The 27,768-nt window shown below is 39.6% G+C and overlaps 1 protein-coding gene across 2 annotated transcripts; it reads left to right on the top strand.

The window, feature by feature from the left end:
- Positions 1 to 1,194: 1,194 nt before the first annotated feature.
- LOC116709194 (neuroblast differentiation-associated protein AHNAK) lies at positions 1,195 to 27,768 on the top strand. Of its 2 annotated transcripts, XM_032547597.1 has the most exons (8): positions 1,195 to 2,066; positions 11,838 to 11,884; positions 12,035 to 12,139; positions 13,345 to 13,455; positions 13,572 to 13,725; positions 14,024 to 14,184; positions 14,266 to 19,177; positions 21,542 to 27,768. In XM_032547597.1, the coding sequence occupies exons 1-8, from the start codon at positions 2,009 to 2,011 to the stop codon at positions 25,588 to 25,590; spliced, it is 9,597 nt and encodes a 3,198-aa protein (XP_032403488.1). In that variant the 5' UTR covers positions 1,195 to 2,008; the 3' UTR covers positions 25,591 to 27,768. The 2 variants fall into 2 exon arrangements, with proteins under 2 accessions (XP_032403488.1, XP_032403487.1); XM_032547596.1 differs by having other exon boundaries at positions 1,204 to 2,066; positions 14,266 to 27,768.

Here is a 27,768-nt window from a genome sequence, read left to right as displayed (position 1 = left end):
GTGGGAGCAGTCACGTTTCCTCTCACTTCTGGAAGGTTAGACCCACAAAACATTAAGCAGCTTCATTTGCTTTGTCCCACAATAATGCTGCCTTGCATTTCTCCTGTATTGATCCGAGTGCCGGTTCCTCCAGCACTAACTCCACCGCCGGCGCAGCCTCGGCGACTGATCAAAGCATTAGAGCGCCCAGACAAGAAGGAAGTGCGGCCATTATTTTTTTTCTCTGTTTTGTGAGGTAATCTATCGCAAGCAGACGAATGACCCCAGCAGGTCTGGGAACGGAGCTAGTTGCTGATGGCAGACGTTAGCCTGTGAGCCACCGTATGAGGGAAAATACGGGCAGAAAGTGACCTCTCCCTACTAAAGACAGAGAGAGCGTTTGGTCAGCGGCCACGCCCTCGTTGTCCTGAATGCAGTTATTATTTGTTCCTTTAGTTGATTCAGGAGAAAGCACATCCTCTGTTTTCGCCTGGACTCAAATGTTAGAACAGTTCTGGCTTTTAAATCGTAGCTTAGTTTTGTTTCGTTGTGACTTTTTGTTAGTGTTTTTGCTAGTTTGTAATAGTTATTGTTAGTCAGATGCTGTACAGTCTCAGTTTAGCTTTTATTAGTTAGCATGGATAAACAGTTTTCCAGTAAACATAATTTGTTTCTGTGCCATTAAAACATTTAGCAGGTACATGAGGTTGATTGACAACGCTAAGGCCCGCCTCCTGGCTCTGACTGGTTGTTTTTGACTGGCAGCGGTGCGTTTCTTCAGATGGTAGTAGCAGCTCTGGATGGAGGAGTTTGATCTTTTCACACAGTTTTAATAAATATGTAAAAAAAAAAACATATACTAAAAAAAAAAATGAATAAAAGTTCCGTACTGTAGCTTTAAGAGAAAAGTGGAGCAAACAGATGTGAGAAACCGAGTTCATCTGCGTCAGGTTTGAACCTTGAGGCTCACACACTTTCTCTTATCTGGGTTTCAGCCTCATTTATTTAAATGTAAACAACGACACAAGGTCACATGTGTCACCTGTTGTTGATCCTGACAGGTTCCAATTACTCAATTTGAGAAACCCCCCCCCAAAAAAATCTAATAATCCTTATGCTATTGTCATTTGAAAAATTGGAAGCGAAACAAAAACATTTTTAAAACGAGGAATGCAAAACAAAAATGCAACAAATTAAAATCAGAACTTTCAGCCCCTCAAAACCAACAATTATGACCCTTTTTTTTCCCTCTGCATATTTACCTCACCTTCCCCACTTTTCAACATTTGTCAGCTTTCCCATCAGCGTCAGAAGCCATAAATTATTTCAAAGAGCCCAAATTAAACCTGCTATCACTGTTTAAAACCTGTGTCCTCCATGCCTTTGTGCGGGACTTTCTGTTGGACTCGTTGTGGGTAACGAAATAAAACCTCCCTGCCCTGAACTCCGAATGATCTTGTCATGCAAATAAATCTCCTGATTGCTTAAGACAGTGTATAAACGGATGTTCATTTCCACAGCTCCCAGTCCACAATGAGGGGCTTCAGACCGAGTGTACACAGCAGCAGATTGAGTTAAAGTCTCCACGTGAGAGACGTTGGATCGTCCCCAGACTCTGACATCGTGATCGTCCTTGTCGGATTAAGCAACTCAATCGGACTGAGTGGGAAAGAAGAGGGAGAGCGAGTGGACGAGAAGAAAGAGAACTCTGTTGGGGGGAGGCGGGGGGATGGGAGGCAGCTCCACCCATAATTAAGTTACCCCCGCTGCGCTGAGGGTCCGTGTTTATGGCACAGAGGAGGGAGTTTCCTTCACTCTGTGGACAATCAGAGCAGAGGAGCGAGTTCTGGAACTCTCCTCCGGCTCTGGCTCTTCCTGCGGCTCATCGCCCCTCACTCCGCCGCGACTGACTGACCCGCAGCACCGGCAGCCTGAAGGAGAGGTGGAGGGAAGAAGAAGAAGGAGCAGTTTGTAGTGGCACCTGCCCAAGCCTCCATCCCCGGTTTCCTCTGCTGCATCGGCTGCCACCATGTGCGACTGTTTCCACCTGGCGCTCCCCAACTGGCACGCTGCCCCCTCTGGGACGGGTAGGCTCTTAACCCTTCCTGTTTCTTTACTTTATTTATTTATTTATTTTTATCCCATATGACATTGTCTCTCCTCTGAGGAGCGAAGTGGCCGAGCAGGGCAGCAGGGAAAGGGAATGTTTGCGATGGCGGCGGATGAGTCGGAGGCAGCTGGTGCTGATGCTGTGTGTTGCTGATGGGTGTGTCTGCAGAGTGCAGCGGACTTTTAGGAGATGTCATCATCAGAGAGAGTGTGTGTGTGTGTGTGTGTTGTCTGCGTTTCTCCTCTCTGCCTTCCAGCAGAGCGTCTGGAGCTCAGACTCAAAAACTCGTCGATTAGATCAGAAACCCGGCGGACGGCAACAGATCCCTCCTGGGGTTAGAGACAAAAACGACAGCTGGAGACCGGAAATAGAAAATTGATGCCAAAAATAGAAAACGGCAGTGCGGGGATCAAATGAAATATTAAAATCATCATCATCATCATCTTCTGGTTTTATAAAGGAAGAGTAGAAGTACTCAACGTCAGCTTCCTAAAATAATTGCAAAAAAAAAGAAAAGAATAAAATAAATAATAATAATCTTCACTTTTAATTAGATGATATAGGTATAAAAAAATCACTTTTGGCCAAAAAAAAGAAAAAAAAAAAAGAAAAAAAGAAATGACGTAGGCCATTATTTTATAAAGGTGACAATAAGAGTCCATGCTGCTTAAAAAGTAGCAAAACTAATCCAACCATGTCTGACTTAAATTCTATTGACTCTGTATCAACTATATTAATGTGCAACATATGTTTTTTTCATTGTTAAATTATGAGTTTAATATTATATTATTATATATATATATATTTTTTTACAAAACGTCTGGATAAAACACAAAAGAACAGTGAAAACTTAATTTATCTGCTGGGCTTTAAAAGCTCTGCAGTTAAACAATAATTATTTCCAAACAAATGAAACCGTCTTGAGCAACGTCCAGCAGAAATCCGTTTGTGATGCTTTCCTGGTTAAAAACACCTGGACTGATATGATGGAGAGTTACGTATTTCAGCCATTCGAATGAGAAGGTTTAAGGGCCAGGATGCGTCTCGAACATGGAGGACCCAGACCTATCAGGACCAGAGATCGCCATGGTGACTCCTACATTAGAGCTGAGGTTTTTTAAGGTGCACCAACATTTCCCAATGCAGCATGACGCAAGATAAGCACAGCGGGATTCCACGAAACGATAAAACTGAGCTGTTTCAGAAAACAGCTGAGAGTAACAACTTCCACACCGAAGAGTGGAGTTGTTCCTGCGACCCGTAGCGCTTTTAAAAATTTTTTTCTATAATCAGAAATGTATTTATTTATTTCCTCAGCACCAATCAGAGCTGGTCAAGCAAAAAAAAAAAAAAGAAACGAAAAAGGCGTTTGACTCCAGCTTTCAGTTGATTTCTTGGTGCATCTCCGTTCAGGATTATTTCAACGACTTTCTCTGAAAGTTTTCTAGGAGTTTTTGATGCTGTTTCCCTTTAATACGTAGATAAACAATGCAACCAGTCAAAATGCTGTCAGGAATAATGTTCATATCACCGGCTGCTGTTTGCAAAGTTATACAGTTAAAAATCAACGGCAAATTATTTTGGTCCACACTAAATATTTAGGTTTGAGCAAAAGTTTAGATCTAAACTATATATTTAGATTGCAAGCTAAAATCTTAGCTTGGACCTAAATGTTTGGAGCCAAATATTTTGCTCCAAGCTGCATATTTAGTTTACAAACCAAATTCTTAGTTCCAGCTCCAACCTAAATCGTTAGGTCTACACTAAATATTTAGTTTGGAGCTAAATTTAGCTCTTTTTCCAGGAATAAGCTAAGACTTAGCTCCAAGCTACATATTTACTTTGCAAACTAAATTCTTATCTGTAAACTACATAATTAGCTCTAAGCTAAATATTTAGGTTCACACTAAATATTAAGGTCCAAGTTAAATTTAACTCCAAATCACATCATTTAGTTTGGAAACTAAAATTTTAGCTAAAAACTAAACATTTAGCACCAAGCTCAATATTTAGCAGCTAGCTCAATATTTAGCAGCTAGCTCAATAGTTAGCAGCTAGCTCAATAGTTAGCAGCTAGCTCAATAGTTAGGTCTGGTGTAAATACGACTTTGAATAACGAAACCTATTTTTGTTTTTCATTTGACATGTTAAATAACCCAAACTATTGTTCTTAAGTTTTGACTGTGTAACTTTTCAAACGCATAAAGAAACTGAAAAGATAAATGTCAAGCAAAATAAAGTAAAATCCAAGGTCAAGTGAAGGGCATGGTTCAGTCAATCATGGAGAGTGGCGATAACAAGGTATGTATACGTAAATATACGTATAAAAAAAATAGAAGTAAAACAGTTATTAAAACGAACCCCAGGTCTGTGGTGACAATGTAAAATTATTTGTACCCCATCGTCATAGCTACAGATGAATCTCAGGTCTTTGTTTTGCTCAGGAGGTTCTCCTCTCTCGTTTGGCTTCAGCTTGATTTATTCCTGCTCATGAGCTGCAGAGTGCAGCTTTAAGACTATCCTGAATTATTTATCCAGGCGTTCTGATGGGAATTATGCTTCCATCAGGCGTTCTTCTTTCCTATATAAAATACATGACCTCCAGCTGATATGGTTCTCTGTTCCTATAGCAGTCGGCTGTGTCTGTGCGGCAGAGCTGGTCCGCCTTCCCGTCACACAGTTCACAGACCAGTTCATGACTTTGCGCCTATTTGAGCTATTTTGGTTTCCATTCAACAAGCTTTATGTGTTTTCCATAAGTCTTACAGTGACCGAAATGAAACACGCCTAATCTAGCCAGCATAAGTATAGATTCATCTAAGTTAGGTTAGAGTTATTAAGCTTTAAGTCACTAAGACAGTTTCCATGATTAGGAGATTTACCTTTTTATTGTTATTAAGATTTGAGAGTGACTGTATTTTTATGTGAACTATGCCCTCTAGTGTTCAATATCAGAAAAGCATTTATTTTTAGAGACGAAACGTTTTCTGCAGAAACGGAAAAATAAAATAATGATAAATAATGAAAAATACTTTCAGCAACTTCCAGTTGTCCAGTTGTATAAAGGTTCTGACTGGACCTCCTCTTGTCTGATGAAAGGGAGCGGTTCGTCTCTAGGGTGAGAGAAAACGGTGCGATTTCATTTAACGGGGATTTCTTAGATAACTTAAAAACCTATTGTTGTTTTATTCTAAACTCTAGTTTATTATAATTATTTTTTGCATGCCGGATTGTATATTTGAATGTACTGGGTTCATTTTGAATTGAACTGAGTCTAAACTGAACTGGATTCCATTTTAAGTAATACGCTTTGAACTGGTTTGTCTCTTTGGAGTTTGGTTCTACTGAAATAAGCTGATATAAATGAGTGAAACATTCCCAGGTCAGTGAAGTCAGTTTGCAGTTCCTCGTCACTGCAAATACAGAACTGTCTAAAACTAACGAAAGGTTTTGCATAAATGTTTTCAACCGATAGAAACATATTTTAACTGGACAGACAACGTTCTAGTCAGTCTCTTCAATCGAATGCACTTTAATTTATAACAATAATGACAAAATACTGACATAATAAGGTGATTTATTCACAGTGCTGCTTGTATTATGGCATTATGCTTGTATTGTCGTATTTTGCAGGCAGTTCAAGCACAGAAATGTGTCTTTTAATTAGAAAAGTCCTGATCAGGATTTTTTTGTCCTTAGCACTGATTCAAGGCATTTAAAATTAGGCATCGGCTAATACGCGTACCAGTTTGATTAATTAAGCTAAAAAAAAGAAGAATTCTGTGTTCCAACTCAATGATTTAATAGTTTTAAAAAGCAGTAAGATGACATGCTACATTTCATCAGCGCAGTAAATTTACCTATGATTGCAGATTTTGCAGTATCTATTTCCTTTTTTCTGATGGCGATAGATATATCTTAAAGGATAACTGAAGAGGACATTCTTTCTTTTCTAAAGACAAGAAGCAGATTAGATAACAGGGTGGAGACAGAGAAGGCTGTACTTCGGTCTGATGTGTTAACTGTTATAAGTCTGAAAATCCAAGGTCAAGTCAAAGTCTGTTCAGTCTTTTCTTCTGGCATCTGCTGGGGTAGCAGCTTCAGAACGATGTTCTCATGTGCCACTTCTTATTTTATTCAGGGGTATCCAAAGTGTAGCCCCGGGGGTCATTTGCAGGCTACAAGTACAAATGCAGATAGACTCTTTTATCCCGTTTTCTATTATTGCTGCTGAGATAACAGGGAAAAAAAAATCTTGCCCAAAAAGTGAACAATTGAACCTCTAAAATTAGAAATTAGAAACTACAGGCATGTCTTATAAATGTGCAACACCTTTTTCGCCACATAACCATTTTCTTCTTAAAAATGTTATTTTTGTTACTTTCTACTAAAATGAAAGTATAAAACATCAGCACAGTCCACACTTCATAAGCAATATGTTAATAACCCTAAAATATCTCAATCCAGGATCTTTTTTAACAGACATTTTAAACATACAAGCTCTGTTTGGTCAATACAAAATACAGGAGCTTAACTTTAAGTATACAGTTTCATAATAGTTTCACAGACAAAGTCTTTGATAAACGCAAATAATTTTTTTGTGAATGTCATGACTGTTCCTTTCCTGAAGTTATCTTATTTGTTCTCAATGTTCAAACGAAAACTGAAAAGCAAACAAAAAAGGTTTTTGATTAAGGCATACTAAAATAATATTCCGACACGGTTGCTTGGCAACCCTTTTCCTGACGAACACCGTTAATATGAGTCATTCCTGGCCAACGGCTGCTTCAGAGTTAAAAAGCTAAACTAGCTAGCGAGTTTGATTCGGGCGTTAGCACTGAGGCTAACGTTGTTTAAAGCTGGATACAAACTACAATTGTTTCTTCACTACCAGTTACGTGTATTATTAAACTTTTATTAAGTTCATATATTCTTTATAATACAAACCATATAAATATATCAACCTTACTGTTTGCTGCTGGACACCGAAGACTGCGAATAACAGGTGAAGACTTGTTGCTGAATTTGTCATTACTGTCATTAGAATTTAATCATTGCTGAACTTTCTATTTACAAAATAATATGTTTGACTCACATTTCATGTCCTGCAGTATTGAATAATGTAGGCTTTTAAGAAAATTAAAATAATATAGGAACAATGAGAGATTATTGTGATGGCTAATAAAGAAACATGGGGTCAGAAAGGCTGTAGGATCCACATAAATGCTGTTAATGTTTTCCACAGTTCTCTGAAGACATTTTTAAAGCTAACACAGGGAGAAATACAAGTGAAAAAAGTCAGACTGGGAATAGACCCTGAGACTCCCTGAGTTATTGAACAGGCTAAAACAAATGATCTGGATATATTTTTAACCCATCAGTTTCGGCAATAGAAATCCTGCTCTGACATCAACTCTACTTTTCTTAAAATTTCGTAACTGCTTGTTTTTCTCTATTTGTGAATTATACTTCCACGAAAAAGAGCAATTAACAGCCATTATGCTTCACAATTAACTAGGAGCGGTGATATGTAAGCCTCCTGTCCACAGGGAGGAGAACGTGTGGTTTTAAGTCCCAGAGCGAAATTCCGTGAATCAGGTGTAGTGCCAGAAGCCCATTAAAATGCTGTCTACATCGTTTTAAACTGATTGTGAGTTTGAGTGGGAATAAAAGTAGCAATAGGTATTTTGTTCCATATAACACAGTAGGAGTGTAACAGGTAAAACCTTCTATGGATGCAAACTCGACTAAAAACCCACCTGTTTAGGATTGTATTTGAAACGTAATCAATTACAAATTTATTGATGGAACCTGACTTAATGTCGTGTTTTGATTGTTGATTCTATGTTGCATTGTGTTTCTGTGTTTGATATGATGTAAAGCACTTTGAAATGCCTTGCTGCTGAAATGTGCTAAAATTTGATTGATTGATTTTAAGTGTTTTTCTCACAAATGTGCTACAAGTCTTGTTTTACACTAAGCCTCTTTTATTCTCATAGCAGTTTACCTGTAGGATTTTCTTTTCTGGTTTTATTTTCAAAAACTGTTGTACTTTATAGACATGGACTGCCGCTCGTCTCTGGTCATTGTGTATCACATGTCACGGTGACCCTGACAAATTCAAACACAAATTCCAGAGCTGTGATGAAACTCACTGTAAGTTTGCAGGAGATTAATAGATTGAAAACATGTGCTCTCGCTGTCTCATGTCCCTGCAATTTAGGCAGAAAATCCTATTTACTTTCCCCCCTCTTCACTTAAATCTCGTTAAACCGTCCTAGACTAAAAGCAGCTTGTGTGTGTCCGTTGTACAAGAAGTGAGCACAAATAATAAATCATGTTGTGTTACATGAGCTTAATCTCCAGGAAAACTTCCCAGTACTTTCACACAAGAGATTCGAAAAAGAAGTGATTTTTTTTTGTAAAGAATGAAATTTAGATTATTGACATTGAGTAAGATTCTAATATTTGAATTAGTATCCCAATTCCAGCCGTCATGTCCCCGTACTAGCACACAATAAGTGCCTGGAAAAGTGCTTTATCTTTTACCTTCATAAAGCACTGGTAAGATTCAAGATTTTCACCTCATCTGTTCAACAACTTTAAAGGTTGAAGTCTCGGAATGGGTTCCAAATATAAACCTGACCAGACAACATTTTGGCTCACGCTGGCCTGGTGCCACGTTCCACAAGATGCTACAAGGTCGTATGGACCATGTGGTGCTCCAACATGATGCTTGTGATGGACAATCCATACGCAGCACAAAGGTCTGACAACAAAACAGAGCTGTGATTCAGAGCAGGAGGTCCTTTCTCTTGATCACACCTCTTAAAGTCATTAATGACCACCCAGGTGGTCACTGAAGTCCCCAAGAGCACAACTGAATCCCTGAGCAGCGTCCGTCAGTCAATTGTCAAGAGTCTGTTTTTTCCTCTGTTGGGCTCAGTTCCATGTTTATTGGGGAGAAACAGTATTTTCATACTGATACATCTATATTGGTCTGCCTTTCAATGTAATGACGGCCTGTTCAGTGTGTAGGCCGCCTCTCACCCAATGACCGCTAGAGACCGGCATCAGAAGAAGAAAGTACATCGTTTTTCAATTCTAGTTTTTTTTTTTTTCATTTGAGAATGTCGTAAATATAATCTAGTCTTCACTAACTCCCTAAAATGATTTGAATCTAAAACCGATACTCCATAGTGTATCGTCTCTATAAAGATGACAAATGCACTTAGTTCATCAATAACCGCCCATTGTGGCCACCTTTATACAAGCAGGAGTTTTGCTCATTTGTTGGTCTGAGACAATGCCAAAGACGGAGAGACATAAGCAATGGTCTCAGAGAAGTGGCTATGTGTTGTATTGCTGCACATTCAGAGAAAGATGAACGAATTTTAATAATGTTACCTCTCCAATAGAGGCATGTTTTAAAGACAAGACAAATCCAAACAAACCAGATTAGGTCCAAAACTATACATCTATATTTATGCGGCAAACCCGGTTACGTATACGATTTTCAGCCGATAAATATGACGTTTCAAGCGTTCTGTTACTGGACCAGAATAAAATGGGAAACCCTGACAGGTGACAAATGAATTCAGGATGTGACACACAACTTAGCACAAGGTATGACTGGAAGCTAAAACGTGTCCCGCCTCCCAGCATCTCAGGGTGAGCAAAACACTTTAGCCGCAGTGAAGGACTGCTTGGGGACAGATAGAAACAGCTTCTTGTTAACACTCGGCTCGCTTCCAGGCGCTCCACAACCAGCAGCCGTGGGTAAGTGGGCTTTGATTTTGATGAAAGGATTCTGCTACTTCAACCTGGCCTAAAATGCAGATGCAATGAATGCATTAACGTTATGGCGTGGGCAGCTGCAGATTCTTTTTTTCATTTCTTTTCTTTTTTTTTTTAAAGAAGCTATTGAACTATTAGGGACTGTGGTGTGCTTACTCTGAATTCACAGTGTTTCAACAATGTCTGAAAAGTTAATTTTTATTAGAAGTCACAAAGAAGAGGAGCTTGTAATATCATTGAACTGCTCTGCTTCAGCTTTCTTGTCTTTCTCAGGACAACAACACAACCTGAGAAAGACACATAGTTCTGACCTGCTAGCGTTAGCTGTCTTCTGATGCATTTACACAAACTAAAAGACTTTGCCACATGACACACATTACCGTGAGGCGGAGGGCGGGGAGAGGGGCTGGGTGGGAATAGACTGCAAAGGCACATCCGCAAATACTACAGCTTTGGAAGGAGATACTTCAGATAAGTGCACATATCTTTCCATTTACTATCTCTGACATTTTTTTCTTGAAGCCTGGAGATAAAGCTTTGATTTCGAAGCTTGCCCTTTTAGGTCAAACATATTCAAAACTAGTTTTCTCAGCAACCAAACCCATGTCAAAAGTAAGCAAGGCATTCAAAAAAAAAAAATGTGGGCGTTACGCTTTGAAAAATACCCTTCTCAAAGCAAGTTAAAATATAGGAAGCAATATATTTTTTCCTATCTTATAAGTGAAAAGCATCAGACATTGGAACTAGTACTTTATTTTTAATCAATGGTCAGAAATGATTGAGCTCTTACATCTTGCTGAAAAGTGACTTCTAAGTTAGTTTTGCCTTATTTCAAACATATTGACATATTATACACTAGAAACTAGACCAAAAATACTTGGTAAGATTTTGTGTGTTTTTTTTTTGCAGAGTTTTCCCTATCATGCTTTGGTTTGTGTTAAATATTTTTGAGGTTAGTTGTTTTAAGTTAATCAGTCAACTTTTCCAGTCCTTAATGTATCTGAAACCTTGGGAAATTGAAATAAAACAAACGATTGCTTCATGTTAAAATACCGTCCATTCAGACGAAAAGTAAAGAGTGGTGGTTTTAATCAGAATTTTACTATGCTCACAAAGATCAATTGTAAGAAAAAAATAATCAATAATAATAAAATAATGATAATAATAATCAGGCAGATCCTTTTCGACAACCAGGAGAAGCCAGCCTACAAGGCTTCAAAGTTTAATGCGAGAATCAATAAGGTGGATCACTTAACAGATGGAGGAGGCAGCGGCTCCCTGAGGAAATCGTTGCCAGGAAGAACTCTAAATAGTTTCACCGTCGGCTCCGGTGTCGGTCTGAACCTCAAGATGAATCCTGGGAGTGAGCCGACTCCATCTTTTTAACTCAACGTTGTTACATCGCAGTTTTCTGCGCACCAAGAGTAAATGTTTGGATTTGTGTCGTTTGTGGAACGATGTCAAATATTCCACATTCCCATACGTTCCCGTATCTCATGTAGCGGTTTGGAAGCTCTGGTGAACTCTCTGCTTCTGAGTTGGTTCTAAACGCAGGCTGGAGGCAGGACCAAGCAGAGTAAAGCAGTAGGTTATTAAAAAGACGCACTCACAAGAAAGGTATGCAGAGCAGACCAGGAGAATCCGGTGACACATGGGAATGGCAATACGGGGATCTGGCAATGGATGTGAGAGATATGGGAGTGTACATGCACAGTGAGGAGGTGATTACTGGTGCAAGAGCAGGTGGAGCTAATTATCTTAATGTGCAGCAGCTGTGGGAAGGCATGAGCCGAGGCAGTGAGGGAGAAAATTTGAAGAAAATGAAAAAAAAGGATTAAATCACATGAATCCACCGAACTAAAACAAAGTGACATTGTGTTGGTTTGTTCATTAAGCATGGACATTAGATTTCTTTCGGTAATATTTTGGCTTGTGTTTTTTTATTTTTAAGCAGGGAGAAGACTGCGAGCGCCAGAACCTGCCACACAGGACGATTCAGTGAGTAACTGGAGCCTCCCGGAAAATCCCACTCTATTATTTCCCTAATCTGCACCTTTATCTAAACTTACTCCACAAACATGATGTACGTTCGTAGTACGAATGACAGAAATAACTTTGTTTTCATGTTAACTGACTTTGTTCACACAGATATGTGAGGAGCCGACTCAGTTTGCAGAGGGGGAGAGACCCCGGCCACAAGGATCGTCTCCGGTCCAGGAGTATCCTGAGGCGGCAAAATACGCTGACAAAGAGGTACAGAGAGCAAAGATACAGCTGAGCTACGCTGACATGAACCGTCCAGGAAAGGAAAGAGAAATTAGCCTGCGTTGATTTCCTTTCTCAGCCGAGTTCATTTGGAACTACTTTAACATTTTGATTCTGGATTTTATTTCCACTGAGTCCAAATTTGTACAATGAGAAATTGTAGAAATTTGAAATTGTAGAAAATTGTAGTAAACATGAGATCTGCCAAAGCTCACAGTGGGGAAGTCAGTGGTTTCTCACTTAGGCCCTTTTTGCATAACAATGTTTCCAAAAGTGTTTTTTGTTGCACATCTGACAAAAATTGTGTTTACACACAATCGGCACTGGAAAAGGTGCAGTGTGGATTTCAGGCCAACAGGAGGCGGTGAAACTTTGTGTATTTTCTGATCCAGAGGCGTGTTTATGTAATCCTTCTGTAGGTCTTGGCTGACTGCATACTTTTTCCACAATGAGCAGATTTCACTTTTTTAGTTTTATTGTTTTAGATTTTGCCTTAACTTATCACGTCATCTGTAGAGGTGCAGCAGAAAAGAAAGAGCACAGAGAGCCACCATTGTTGTAGATTTGTGCCGTGCGTGGGTCAAAACTGAGTCCACAAGCACAAGATGGGGTGACTGATGCCATTGTTTCCATAATGTTTTCACTTTGCACTCAGAAAGGATTTGATTCACATTTCATTTTTAAAAAGTTTCACTCTGGATCCCCTTGTCAAACCTTTGAGTCTTTGTCCGACCAAAATGCTGCTGCCATGGACACAAGATGCCAAAACATTTTAATTTTATTGTCCTGGTTAAAATTCGATATGGCTGCCAAGTGTTTGAAACTGTTACGGCTACAGTAGCAAACTGTCTATTTAGGCTTTTATCTCTCCTACAACTGCACAACTGTCTTCAGAAAACATGTTTATTCCTTTAGCTTGTTTTGCTAATAGCAGTTAGCTTGTCACTGAGCACAGCAACTAGCAAATTCCAATGATTTTCCTGACTTAAACTTGTACAGGTTTAACACAGAGACAGCCCATAATACTACCAGAGATAATTATACTGCAGCTTAGGAGACATTGTGAATAAAGCTTAGAAATGTAATAGAAATGAACATTTTTTTCTGTTTATATATCCGTATGTATGGTAGGCTAAATTGATGTTTCAGCATTTGAAAAAAAACCAACACCTATCTAACACTATTTTTCTTAGTGCGAAGAACATGATGCAGACCACAAAGCTGGGAGTGGACACAAAGGTAAAAAGTCTGGCCTCGGCTCCATCTTCGAGAGGACCTCCACTCCAAAAATGAGTAAATTAAAGGTCCGACATTCACACCATTCACCCGTCACGTGTAGGAATCCATACAGGCTGTGAACCTGCTGATAGTGCAGTTTAAGTAAGAACATCTGTCCTCTTTGTTTCGCGTGTGTCTGTAGGAAGCTCCCAGTCCTGAAGGTGGCGTTATAGTGAACACAGCCCAAGATGGATGTGCAGAGGGTCTGGTTTATGGCGGAGGAGGGAAAGAGGGGATCTTTATCAAGAAAGTAGTTCCAGAGTCACCAGCTTCAAAAAGCTTAAAAGTCAAAGAAGGTTATTTATTCATTTTATTATGAACACTAATTAGATATGCATGATTATTAATATATGCAACTTCAATGTTACACAAATTAACAATGAGGTTAATTTGTACAACAAATTAATTTGTTGCACAGGTTCAAAACAAGTTAGAAACTTTATTTATGTAATTGAAGTTAAATAATTGTAATTTCAATTATTTTCTCCATAGTTTGTTCCATTTATTTCATTGCAACAGATTGACAGTCGGCTCTTCTTTAGAGGATTTGATCATTTTTTTCCCCACTGATTTTTTTGTGTGTTTTTTTTGTAGGAGATCAGATTCTGAGCGCCACAGTGTATTTTGACAACATGTCATATGAGGACGCCATTCAGATTCTGGAGCATGCTCAGGCTTACAAGTTGAAGCTTTGCCTGAAACGCCAACCGGACTTCACAGAGACGGAACCAACCATCGATTCAGACGTTATTCCTGTAACTATTTTCAAACTGCGTCTGCTAATATTTTTTTTTGATGAATGTAATTTGATATTCAATGTTTCCGTTGCTCAACAGGAGGAAGAAGTCAGTTCCACAGAGATGAGGGAGCAAGGAAAAACCAGAAGGCGTGGCGATGCTCGCATCTCGTGGCCAAAGTTTCCCTCCTTTGGAAAAGGACGTAAATCTCGTTTCACAAGGTCTCACAGTTCGTCAGAAGCAGATGAGCAAAGAAAACTTGAGCTTAGTCCTACAACAAGTGACACAGAGTCACCTATAAAATCTCAGGATGCCCTGAAAGGAAAGAAGAAGCATAAAATAAAACTCTCTGGCCTAAAGAGAAGAGGCCGCATAAGTTCATCTGAAGACCAGGACACGGATGTGCCAACATCTGGGCAGATGAGTAGTGACGTTCAGCAGAAGCAGGAATCAGACACTCTTTCACCCGAGTTCCCTGAATACCCCATAGCAGAAACACCAGAGATCAATGAACAGGCAGGGGAAGCTATGGAGTCTGACCCGGTTCAACACAAGGTGGAGCTCGTCAGTGTAGACGCTACTTTGAAAACCACAGATCAAACCGTAGTGTTGGGCGATGAGGAAGGCCAGTCTGGAGCTCCAAAATCCCCAGACGAGAAAAAAAAGAAGAAAGAGAGGTCAGAATTAAAAATGAAGATCCTAGGGAAGGATAAATCGCACAAAAAAGACGCCAAAGCAAAATCCTCTCCCAAAAGGCTTAAGACTCTCGGAGCAAGTGTTGACACCGAAGATCTTCCCGAAGCAGGAAAATCTGCTGCTATCTCAAGCTCTGAGTCAAAAACTAGATTGATGGGAGATCAGTCTACGGTCGGCATAGATAACAAAAGCCAAGGTGGAGAGAGTTCAAAGCTAATCTCATCCAAATTCATTACATCGCAGATAATTTTACCAAAGGTGGAACTTGACATATCATTGAGAAAATCTCCCAAGAAAGGCGATGACAAAACACAGAAAGGAAAGGAGACGAAACAGAAGCAATCCAAAAAGTCCAGTCCAAAAGATAAGCAACTTGAATTAGACATGAGCAATGTTGCTAATGCAGAAGAAATGCAAACGGTGAACGATCAAGAACCCACAACTACAACTGGCCGCGTTTCCACAACCCAACTTCCCAAACGTGAAGACATCGAGATTCCAGGAATGGAGGACATGTCTGTGAAAACCACCGTGGCTGATTATAAAAAGCGCAACAAAGAAAGCCAGGCTGAAACAGTGCAAATGTCAATTGATGTTCATAGTGTGAAAGAAGCTGTTTCTAAATTACCTGGATTTAAGCTGCCTCAGCTGGATATATCTGGGGTGCCTATCCCAGAAGAAATAACTGTCATAGATGCTAACGCACAAAGAATATCTGTAAAAACGCCCACCAAAGTCGCAAAACCAAAACAAGAAGAACATCTGACAAGGTCTGACACAACGGCATCTTCAGAAATCTCCAAAACGATCTTTTTAACTGACAACAGGTTTGATTTTAAGAAATCTCAAATGGAAGACGCTACCAGCCCAACAAAGTGCAAAAGTGAAGAGGAAGCTAAAGAAAAAGAATTTGATACAACAAACGGAAAAGCAGCAACAAAAGAAGAGCTGAAGACATCCACTAGGCCAAAGATAACAATGCCAAGCTTTGGGATGTCAGCAAAAAGCAGAAGACTGCCTTATATTGGGATTGACATGCAGAAACCAAGCTTCATTCAGGAAAAAGAGCTAGAGCTAACAACAGAAACAAGGAAAGATGAAAGACAAACTGGAGAAGTCATATGTAAAGTCAAAATACCTGAACTTGATGGTATTGAGTACATAGACTCAATGGACGAGTCAGTCAAAAAGGATGGTGTCTTGACAAATTTTAATGTAAGTACTGACACAAAGACAATACTTGCCATTTCTTTAGAAAGTAAAGAAACATCTGATAAACCCGAAGATGAAAGGAATAAGCTGTCCAAAGTTAGAATATCTCCTTCGGGCAAACCCAGTGGAAAAGAGGATATCTCTGATGAAGGGATGACAAAACCTCTAGACAGAGATGGAAAGAGTACATTTAAATGGCCAAACCTGGACATCTCAGTGCCAAAAATAAAAGGAACAACAGTTGATATTAACACATCTAAGAAAGACGCAGCTCACACAGTAGCACAGGCTGAAGGAGGGCAAATTCCAGGAGGCCCAGAGAGCGATACAGTCCTCAAGAGCTCAGATGTTCCTAAAGAAATGGCAGAGGCAGAAAACCCTCAAGTGGAAATAAAGCCAACTGAAACTGAAGGCGAGTTTGATTGGGAAGCAAGCAAATGTACAAAGTTTGGAATTAAAACGCCAAAAATCAAAGGCCCAGAATTTGACTTGAGTTTGTCAAAGAAAGAGGCACATGGCAAAGCTGCAGGTAAACTCCCAGAAGCATCTAAAGCAGAAGTTTCTCCTGGGAAGGGAAATGTATATTTTCTAAAGCAAAAGATGCAGTTAGAGAAACCTGGAGAAGTTAAACCTTTGCAGTCCAAGGGTGAACACGTACAAGGAGGCAAAATCAAAATCCCAAAGTTTGGAGTCAAAACAACAAAATTAGCAGGTCCTGAGATAAGCTTGTCAAAGAAAGATGCAGAGGTAACCCTGCCAGAGGCTAAACCTGAGATCAAACTCACAGGAACAGGTACAGGAACAGATGTGAACAAAGATAGTGTTAGATCAGAAGAACAGAAAGGAATGGAAAAGTCTGATGTGAAAATCAAAACACTGCAGAAGGAAGGTGAAGCGAAAGGACACGGACACAAGATCAAAATGCCCCAGTTGGGAATTGCACTGCCAAAAGTTACAACGCATGAGTCAGATTTAAGCCTATCGAAGAAAGGTAAAGATCTGACACTGCCTGAAGTTAAAGGAAAAATCAAAGATCTTGATATTGAAGGAACTGGATCATCAACAAAACTAGATGTTAGAGCTCCTGGAATTAAAGTTGAAACAAAGGATGTTGAAGGATCGTTGTCAAAATTCAAAATGTCCCCTTTTAAAATTTCCAGATTTGGAGCTGCTACTCCAAACCTCAGCGGTGAGGTAAGTGAAGCTTCTGAAACACACACATTGGAAGATGGGCCTGGTACTGATGTTACCATACCAGACAGTGATGTAAAAATTAAAGCATCTGAAATTGATGGAAGAGCAAGTAAGTTCAAAATTCCAAAATTTGGAATATCACTCCCGAAACTAAAAGGTTCTGAAACGGATACAACCCAATCCCAAAAGGCTAATGTAGATGTCACATTGTTTAAAGGTGACACTGAAATAAAACTCACTGATGCTGAGCATGAAGAACCTGGTATCAGGCTGAAGGGCAAATTTCCCCAGATTGGAGTTCAGCAAGATGTTGAGTACTCAGCATCAAAACCTGAAATACCAGTACCATTTTCTGATGCTAAAGCAGAAGTCAAGCTGTTGCAAGTTGATGGAGAAAAAATCAACTTTTCATCTCCTGTGGTCCTTAATGAGACACCAGAGCTGGAGATCCCGACCACGAAGGCTGAGCATCACCTTGCCGGACAAGAAGAAAAGATGAAGCTGTCAAAGATTGGAATAAAAATGCCCAAAATTAAAGGACCGGAATTTCAACTTGGACTCTCAAGTAAAGACACAGATGTCATGGAGACAGAAGGCAAAGTGGACAATAAAACTAAGGTAGAAGTCCCAGTTCCCACAGATGTTAGTCTGGGAAAAGCAGAAATCTTGATATCTTCTGGAAAAGTGGAAGTTGGAAAACCAGAAGTGCAAACTCAACCTACAGTTGAAGGACAAGGAGGCAAGTTCAAAATGCCAAAGTTTGGAATCACAATGCCAAAAGTCAAAGGACCTGAAGCAAAGAAGGAGGTAGAGATGAAACTTACTGAGACCAAGACTGACATAAAAATACCTGATGCTAATTTTGAGGCACCAGATGTGGAACAGTCACCATCAAAATTTAATATGCCAACTTTTAAATTACCAAAATTAGGACTGGGCACTTCAGACAAAAATGTAGAAGGAGATGACATTGATAAGGACATTCCTGATGAGGTTCTTGCAGTTACCATTGTTGCACCTAGCTCTGACCTCTCAAATATTGATGTTGATACACATCTTTTTGAAAGCAAAACTGAAGTTGCACTTTCGAGTGATGATGTGAACAAATACTCCATTGAAGTGGAAGCTACAGCTCCACAAATCAAAGTGCCAAAAAAAGAAAAAGAAGGGTCACCATCCAAGTTTAAGATGCCGACATTCAAGTTACCAAAATTTGGGCTTTCTGTACAAAGTTCTACTGAAAAAGAGCCTCCCCTGGACAAAGATCTCAAAACAGGACAAGGTCAAATTACAACTTCTGGAGAGATTCTTTCAACAAGTCTAGAAGCGCCAAGAATTGACGTTAAGGCTCCATCAGTAGCTTTAAAAACTACAGGAACTGAGAGTGAAGGAAGAGGAAGAAAGTTTAAACTGCCAAGTCTTGGTTTTTCGGCATCGCAAACCAAAGGTCCTGATACTGACATTACATTACCAACAACAGAAGTTGACATTACATTACCAACAACAGAAGTTGATGTAACAGCACCAGAAGTCAAAGCAGAAATCCAACTCCCTGAAGAAAAGTTTAACAAATCTTTTGAAGTGGAAGCTAAAGCTCCAGAATTTAAAGGTACAAGAAAGGAAACAGAAGGGTCACCATCCAAGTTTAAGATGCCGACATTCAAGATGCCAAAATTTGGGCTTTCTGGTCAGAGTTCCACTGCAGAAGTCCCTCCTTTGGACAAAGACCTCAAAACAGGAGAAGGTGAAATTACCACTTCTGGAGAGATTCTCGTAGGAAGACTAGAAGCGCCAAGAATTGACGTTAAGGCTCCATCAGTAGCTTTAGAAATTACAGGAACTGAGAGTGAAGGAAGAGGAAGAAAGTTTAAACTGCCAAGTCTTGGTTTTTCGGCATCGCAAACCAAAGGTCCTCATACTGACATTATCTTACGAACAACAGATGTTGACATTAGCTTACCAACAACAGATGTTGACATTAGCTTACCAACAACAGATGTTGACATTAGCTTACCAACAACAGATGTACATGTTACAGCACCAGAAGTCAAAGCAGAAATCCAACTCCCTGAAGAAAAGTTTAACAAATCCTTTGAAGTGGAAGCTAAAGCTCCAGAATTTAAAAGTACACGAAAGGAAACAGAAGGGTCACCATCCAAGTTTAAGATGCCGACATTCAAGATGCCAAAATTTGGGCTTTCTAGTCAGAGTTCCACAGCAGAAGTCCCTCCTTTGGACAAAGATCTCAAAACAGGAGAAGGTGAAATTACCACTTCTGGAGAGATTCTCGTAGGAAGTCTAGAAGCGCCAAGAATTGACGTTAAGGCTCCATCAGTAGCGTTAGAAACTACAGGAACTGAGAGTGAAGGAAGAGGAAGAAAGTTTAAACTGCCAAGTCTTGGTTTTTCGGCATCGCAAACCAAAGGTCCTGATACTGACATTATCTTACCAACAACAGAAGTTGACATTAACTTACCAACAACAGAAGTTGATGTAACAGCACCAGAAGTCAAAGCAGAAATCCAACTCCCTGAAGAAAAGTTTAACAAATCTTTTGAAGTGGAAGCTAAAGCTCCAGAATTTAAAGGTACAAGAAAGGAAACAGAAGGGTCACCATCCAAGTTTAAGATGCCGACATTCAAGATGCCAAAATTTGGGCTTTCTGGTCAGAGTTCCACAGCAGAACTGCCTTCTTTGGACAAAGATCTCAAAACAGGAGAAGGTGAAATTACCACTTCTGGAGAGATTCTCGTAGGAAGTCTAGAAGCGCCAAGAATTGACGTTAAGGCTCCATCAGTAGCGTTAGAAACTACAGGAACTGAGAGTGAAGGAAGAGGAAGAAAGTTTAAACTGCCAAGTCTTGGTTTTTCGGCATCGCAAACCAAAGGTCCTGATACTGACATTATCTTACCAACAACAGAAGTTGACATTAGCTTACCATCAACAGAAGTTGATGTAACAGCACCAGAAGTCAAAGCAGAAATCCAACTCCCTGAAGAAAAGTTTAACAAATCCTTTGAAGTGGAAGCTAAAGCTCCAGAATTTAAAAGTACACGAAAGGAAACAGAAGGGTCACCATCCAAGTTTAAGATGCCGACATTCAAGATGCCAAAATTTGGGCTTTCTAGTCAGAGTTCCACAGCAGAAGTCCCTCCTTTGGACAAAGATCTCAAAACAGGAGAAGGTGAAATTACCACTTCTGGAGAGATTCTCGTAGGAAGTCTAGAAGCGCCAAGAATTGACGTTAAGGCTCCATCAGTAGCGTTAGAAACTACAGGAACTGAGAGTGAAGGAAGAGGAAGAAAGTTTAAACTGCCAAGTCTTGGTTTTTCGGCATCGCAAACCAAAGGTCCTGATACTGACATTATCTTACCAACAACAGAAGTTGACATTAGCTTACCAACAACAGAAGTTGATGTAACAGCACCAGAAGTCAAAGCAGAAATCCAACTCCCTGAAGAAAAGTTTAACAAATCTTTTGAAGTGGAAGCTAAAGCTCCAGAATTTAAAGGTACAAGAAAGGAAACAGAAGGGTCACCATCCAAGTTTAAGATGCCGACATTCAAGATGCCAAAATTTGGGCTTTCTGGTCAGAGTTCCACAGCAGAACTGCCTTCTTTGGACAAAGATCTCAAAACAGGAGAAGGTGAAATTACCACTTCTGGAGAGATTCTCGTAGGAAGTCTAGAAGCGCCAAGAATTGACGTTAAGGCTCCATCAGTAGCGTTAGAAACTACAGGAACTGAGAGTGAAGGAAGAGGAAGAAAGTTTAAACTGCCAAGTCTTGGTTTTTCGGCATCGCAAACCAAAGGTCCTGATACTGACATTATCTTACCAACAACAGAAGTTGACATTAGCTTACCAACAACAGAAGTTGATGTAACAGCACCAGAAGTCAAAGCAGAAATCCAACTCCCTGAAGAAAAGTTTAACAAATCTTTTGAAGTGGAAGCTAAAGCTCCAGAATTTAAAGGTACAAGAAAGGAAACAGAAGGGTCACCATCCAAGTTTAAGATGCCGACATTCAAGATGCCAAAATTTGGGCTTTCTGGTCAGAGTTCCACAGCAGAACTGCCTTCTTTGGACAAAGATCTCAAAACAGGAGAAGGTGAAATTACCACTTCTGGAGAGATTCTCGTAGGAAGTCTAGAAGCGCCAAGAATTGACGTTAAGGCTCCATCAGTAGCGTTAGAAACTACAGGAACTGAGAGTGAAGGAAGAGGAAGAAAGTTTAAACTGCCAAGTCTTGGTTTTTCGGCATCGCAAACCAAAGGTCCTGATACTGACATTAGCTTACCAACAACAGATGTTGACATTAGCTTACCAGCAACAGATGTACATGTTACAGCACCAGAAGTCAAAGCAGAAATCCAAATCCCTGAAGAAAAGCTTAGCAAGTCCTTTGAAGTGGAAGCTAAGGCCCCAGAATTCAAAGGTACAAGAAAGGAAACAGAAGGGTCACCATCCAAGTTTAAGATGCCGACATTCAAGATGCCAAAATTTGGGCTTTCTGGTCAGAGTTTCACAGCAGAAGTGCCTCCTTTGGACAAAGATCTCAAGATACCTGGAGGAGAAATGACAATGTCAGAGGAGGTCATTGTAGTTAGCACAGAAGAACCAAGTGTTGAAATTGGGGATTTATCCATAGAGTCAAAAAAAGAGGGAAGTGAACGTGAGGGAAAAGGAAAAAGGTTTAAGTTGCCAAGTCTTGGATTTTCTGCTATACAGGCCAAAGTGCCAGACACAGATTTTAGCTTGAAGACAGGTGTAGATGTTACACAACCAGAAATCAAAGCTGAAGTCAAATTTCCTGACAATGAACTGAAAAGAATTGAAACAGAAATAGAAACTAAAGCACCTGAATTTCAAGTCAAAGCAAAGGACATTGAAGGATCAACATCCAAGTTTAAAATGCCAACTTTTAAATTACCCAAATTTGGGCTTGCCACTCAAAGTTCCACTGAAGAAGTACCCTCTTTTGACAAAGATGTCAAAATCGGTGGAGGTGAAACCACAGGCTTAGAGGAGGTACTTACAGTTACCACAGAAGGACCAAGCGTTGAAATTAAGGGAACATCAGTAGATTTAAGGACTGAAGGAAGTGATCTTGAAGGAAAAGGAAGGAAGTTCAAACTGCCAAGTCTGAGTTTTTCAGTACCTCAAGCCAAAGAGCCAGAGACTGATTTGAGCTTAAGGACAGATGTAGATGTTAAAGTACCAGAGGTAAAAGCTGAAATCAAACTTCCAAGCAACAAATCTGTTGAAGTGGAAACTAAAACACTTGAAACCAAAGATACAAAAAAGTCTACAGAAGGATCACCCTCAAAGTTTAAAATGCCAAATTTCAAGTTACCAAAATTTGGGCTTGCTACTCAAACTTCCACTGGAGAAGTACCTCCATTAGACGAAGATGTAAAACCAGTTAAAGGTAAAATCACAACTTCAGAAGAGGTTATTGTAGTTACTACAGAAGCACCAACCATTGAAATAAAGGGTCCATTATTAGAGCTAAAAACTGAAGGAATTGATCGTGAAGAAAAAGGAAAAAAGTTTAAGTTGCCAAGTCTAGGTTTTTCTGCGTCAGAGGCCAAAGGGACTGGCAGTGATTTAGGGTTGTCAAAGACAGAAGTAGATGTTACATTGCCAGAAGTAAAAGCTGAAGTAAAACTCCCTGATGACGAGAACCTGATAAAAACATCTACTGCAATAGAGATTAAAGGACCTGAAATCAAAACAGTGACCAAGGACACTGATGGTTCACCATCCAAGTTTAAAATGCCTGCATTCAAGTTACCAAAATTTGGGCTTACTACTCAAAGCTCTACGGAAGAAGGTTCTCCTTTGGAGAAAGATGAGGAAGATGGTGAACCTAAAAACACTGTCACTGCAATAGAAACTAAAACGCCTGAAATAACGGTTGTGTCAAAGGACACTGATGGATCGCCATCCAAATTTAAAATGCCAACATTCAAGTTGCCAAAATTTGGCCTTGCTACCCAAAGTTCAAACAAACAAGTACAAGATGTCAAAACAGTGAGAGGTGAAAGTACTACTTTGGAGGAAGTTCTCACAGTTACAACAGAAGAACCAAGCATTAAAATTAAGGGTCCATCTGTGGATCTAAGGAGTTCAGAAACTGATGATGAAAGAAAAGGAAGCAAATTTAAACTTCCAAGTCTTGGTTTTTCATTATCACAATCCAAAGGACCGGATACCAACATCAGCTTACCCAAGGCAGATGTAGATGTCACAGCACCAGAAGTCAAAGCTGAAGTTCAATTTTCCAGTGCAAAAGTGGAACAACCTTCAGTGCAAATGGACGTTAAGTCTCCAGAGATCAAAGCTGATATCAACACTACATCAGAAGTTAAAATGCCTAAAATTACATTACCTACATTTGGAGCCGTAACCCCACATGTCAGTATGGAAATACCTAAAATGACCAAAGAGAAAAGGGGTGATGTGGACCTTCATGTTGATACTGATCCAGTAGATTTGAATGTTAAAGAAGGGGAACTAAAGAAATACGAAGTCCAGTCACCAAATGCTGAGGCAAAAGGCGAAGATGTACCTACAGTTGAACTTGAAGGTAAAGTAAAACGACTAAATTGGACTTTTCCTAGCATCTCATTTTCAAGAACTGGTGGTAAAGCCCCTGACGTTGATGTCAACATGGAAACTCCTAAAGCTGGTGTTACGTCAATGGAGACCAAAATCTCAGATGTTGACATTAAAGAATCTTCTGCAGTAGAAGCAACCCCAGGTCCAGAACTTGACCCAGGCTTAAAGAAAAGTAAGTTTTCACTTCCCAAGTTTTCATTTTCAAAGCCGAGCTTGAAAGAGCCTGAAGTAAAAGCTGAGCTTCCAGATCACGGAATAGAAGTCGAAAATTATGAAACCGATATGACAACAGAGATCAAACTCTCTGCAGATGAAGACAAAAACGTCCTAACTGCTTTTGAAATGACAACTTCTGAGGCTGAAGTCAAGTCCAAAACATTTAAAATGCCAACTCTGAAAATGCCAAGATTTGGCAGTGTGTCTTATGACGTAACAACAGAGACGCACATCTCTGATAAAACAGCTGAAGATGATGGAAGTCAGTTGGGAGAGGGTGCTGCTGTTATCATCAAAGGTCCAAAGACTGATTTTAAATCAGATGCCCGCAAATCAGAACAACAGGATCAAGAAACCCTAAACACAGAAAGTGATAGTGTGGTTCAAGGATCTCCAAGTAAATTCAAACTACCTACCTTTAAAATGCCACAACTGGGTCTTTCAAGATCCAAACTTGAAGATGAATCCGTTCACTTTGAGTATGAAAATAGTGAAGATCAACTGGAAATGAAGACTGCGCCAAAAGAAGATCTATCACAAAAACTGACTTTAACATCATTTGGTGACATTCTTAAGTCGATTGATGTTGACTTTGACGTTCGAAAAGTGGACAAAGTTGATCTAGACGTTGAAACCTCAAAGCAATCTCATGAACCAGGTGAAGCCACCACAAAGCACACATCGGCAAAAACCAAGCACGATACCACCAAAAGTCCGGAGAGCTCGAGCTGGTTTAAATTCCCAAAGTTTGGCCTGTCGTCCCCAACAGAACAACAAAAGATTCCTGACAAAGCAGAACAAGTAAAAGATAGCAGCCCAGTAGGGGAAACCAAGGACGAGGAAGTAAGTCCCACCCTTTCTGTCCAGTCATCAGATGCTTTTGCTGATGTAAGCTCTACGATCACAAGTGAGCCTGTTGACCCATTCATACCTTCCCCAACCAAGGTGACGATCAAATACTCTGACGAAAGTGCAGGTGCTGGATTTGAAGAGATGCACAGTAACATCATGACTTCCACCACGAGGACTGAGCTGATCACAGATGTGCCCACCTTGCCGGAGAAGGTCACTATTTTGTCTTCTGGTGTTTCATCTTCTTCTGAAGATACAGTAAGACTAATGTCAGGAAAAATACACATCATTACATCAAACATACAGCCTACTCCTGAGTCACAGCATGCCAAGATTCTGTCTGCTGTCCAAGTCCAATCAGGGGAAGGCTTTGCTTTACAATCGGAGGGAGATGACGCTCCATTGTGGACGGTCCAAGATGCTCAAAGTGCCACAAGGACAGTCAAACACTTAGTCCAAGAAACAACAACTGAAAGAAGTGAGAACAAGGAGACTGTGGTTATAACCAAACAAATCACCCATATATTTGGCCCCACAGAGCCCATCTCAGGGGAGACAGCGTCATCTATTCAACGTCTCAAAGACTCTGTGCACACTGAGAAAATGAGGTTCTTTGATGAGGCTGAGAAGTGAAAAAAGAATTTGAATTCGTGCTTAAAGATACAACTCCTTGTTATGGTTTGCCATAAAAGAAGGGCATAGAGTTTCACCGCCTGAAGTTAAAAACAAAATGGCAACTGGATGAGGGACCAATCTAACATACCAATCACTGAAAGTTCTTTGTTAGCATCCAGGTATCACCATGGCAATGTGATGTGGAGTTGCATGCTTATTGAGCTTTATAGAAATGCACCGCTGTAGCAAATGACTGTTACATTTATATTGTGGTCAAGATGTTAATAAGCTGGTTAAATGATTCTCCTCATTGCATAATATATGTTTGCTTTATAGCAAACAATGTTTGAGTTATGCTAGCATACACAGTGCCTTGCAAAAGTATTGATACCCCATACATCATCACATTTTATCACATTAGAACTACAGCATTCATGAAGTTTCATGGGGATTTTGGATCCCAAAATGGTGGGAAAACACCGTATGGTATTTAAATTAAGTGAATATTACCAATATTCTTGAAGAAAAATCTGGAAAATGTGATATGTGTGTAAAGACACACCCCTCACTAAGTTCTCAATAGATACTAGAATTACGTTTGACTGCAAATCCCAAGGGTGCATTTCTGGAGGCTTTCTATATCTAGACATAGGGAATGTTTCACATTGATCTGTGAACCTTAACCTTTAACCCTTGCCACAAATTCTTATTTGGGCTGTCCTCCCTGAAGAATAGCATCCCCACAGCATGATTATCCCAGCACCATTAAAGGGGCAGTATTATGTAAAATAAACTTTTTTGAGCTTTACATCGCGTTATAATGTTATCCCTCATCAAAAAAATGCCTGGAGTGTTGGCTTGACAAATTAAGCTCCATGGCAACCACTCCTGGGGGAACCTAGTGCCACCTTTAAGATGCAGCTCCTCCTATGAGATCAGCTCCTTCAGACTAGTCAGCAGCAATTAGCAAACACCTGGAGGAACTGCACATCAGCTGGGCTCATAATAGTAGCTGCTTCTCAGTGAAATGCTGGTAAACAACAACAACAAAAAAGTTAAAGGGTTAATAGAGGAGCCATGTTGTGATGGCTTCCTGAAGGTGCAGTTTCAGAAAGAGCAGGAGATTTTAAAGAGACAGGGTCCCAATTTCAAATTTCAATATATAGTATTTTTTAATAATTGAAGTTAACGTAGTTGATTATGTTCAGTTGATTATGCCATGAAATGGCACATATGCCCCTTTAAGCAGAATTTAATTATTACCACTACTTGAGTTTCAATACAGCTTTCCCGTTCTCTTAAATTTTAAATATGTGAAACATATTAACTTTTAATTAATGTATTATGAAGTCATCAAATCAAAGTTTATAGGATTGCTATTCTCAATAAAATCTAAAAATCTTACATTTCTGGTGTGTGTTAAGATTGAAACATTATGGAGGCTCCTAAAGGTTTGCCTGCCCATTAGGCTGTTCCTCTGAATAGTACAAACATTTTTGTTTGGGGAAAAAAAAAAAAAAAAGTTGTAAAAATGCATTTTTTCCCCTCCCACTTTACTTCACTCCTACTTTGCGTTAGTCACATCACAACCAAACAATATGTTGAGATTTTATAAAAAACAACTTTGAGGGTTCTGAATTTTTGTTCTAAGACTTGTTGTTCTGTCAGTGTGTGCTTTTAAAATCTGTTCAAGTCACTTTGCATAATTACTTCACAGGTCGATGACCAGAGCATTCAGTAAAAAAAAAAGAAGAGAGCGAGACAACGTTGCTGATATTCCAGAGTATGTTCACAGCTAGCGCTTTAAGCAGAAAAATATTTACAGCAAAGAAAACTATATACAAGTTAAAAAAAAAGCAAATGTACAGGAAATATCTATATACTGTGGCTACAGTGGATGTGTAAAGAAACAATACCATTGCAAGGCTGAAGTGAAATGTTTCTTGTAAACTCTTAAAGTGCCCTGCTGCAATTACACTTGTAACAACTCACTGTGCAGAAGCTACTTTGCTACGATGTGCACTAAAACTATTAAGTATATCTTCCTTTAGGAGAAGAATTACTGACCCAGCCATGTAAATAGCTTTTGGAAACCATGTTATTTTTTTGGTCACTGCCCTTGTTTTTATCCTGATAGGCTATAATATAACTGAATGTATTTACAAAGTCATACGCAATAAATAATATAAAAATGAA

Source organism: Xiphophorus hellerii, chromosome 19 (assembly GCF_003331165.1).
Source record: "Xiphophorus hellerii strain 12219 chromosome 19, Xiphophorus_hellerii-4.1, whole genome shotgun sequence".
In the NCBI taxonomy this organism is placed as follows: domain Eukaryota; kingdom Metazoa; phylum Chordata; class Actinopteri; order Cyprinodontiformes; family Poeciliidae; genus Xiphophorus; species Xiphophorus hellerii.
This window is presented reverse-complemented; position numbering and strand designations above follow the sequence as displayed.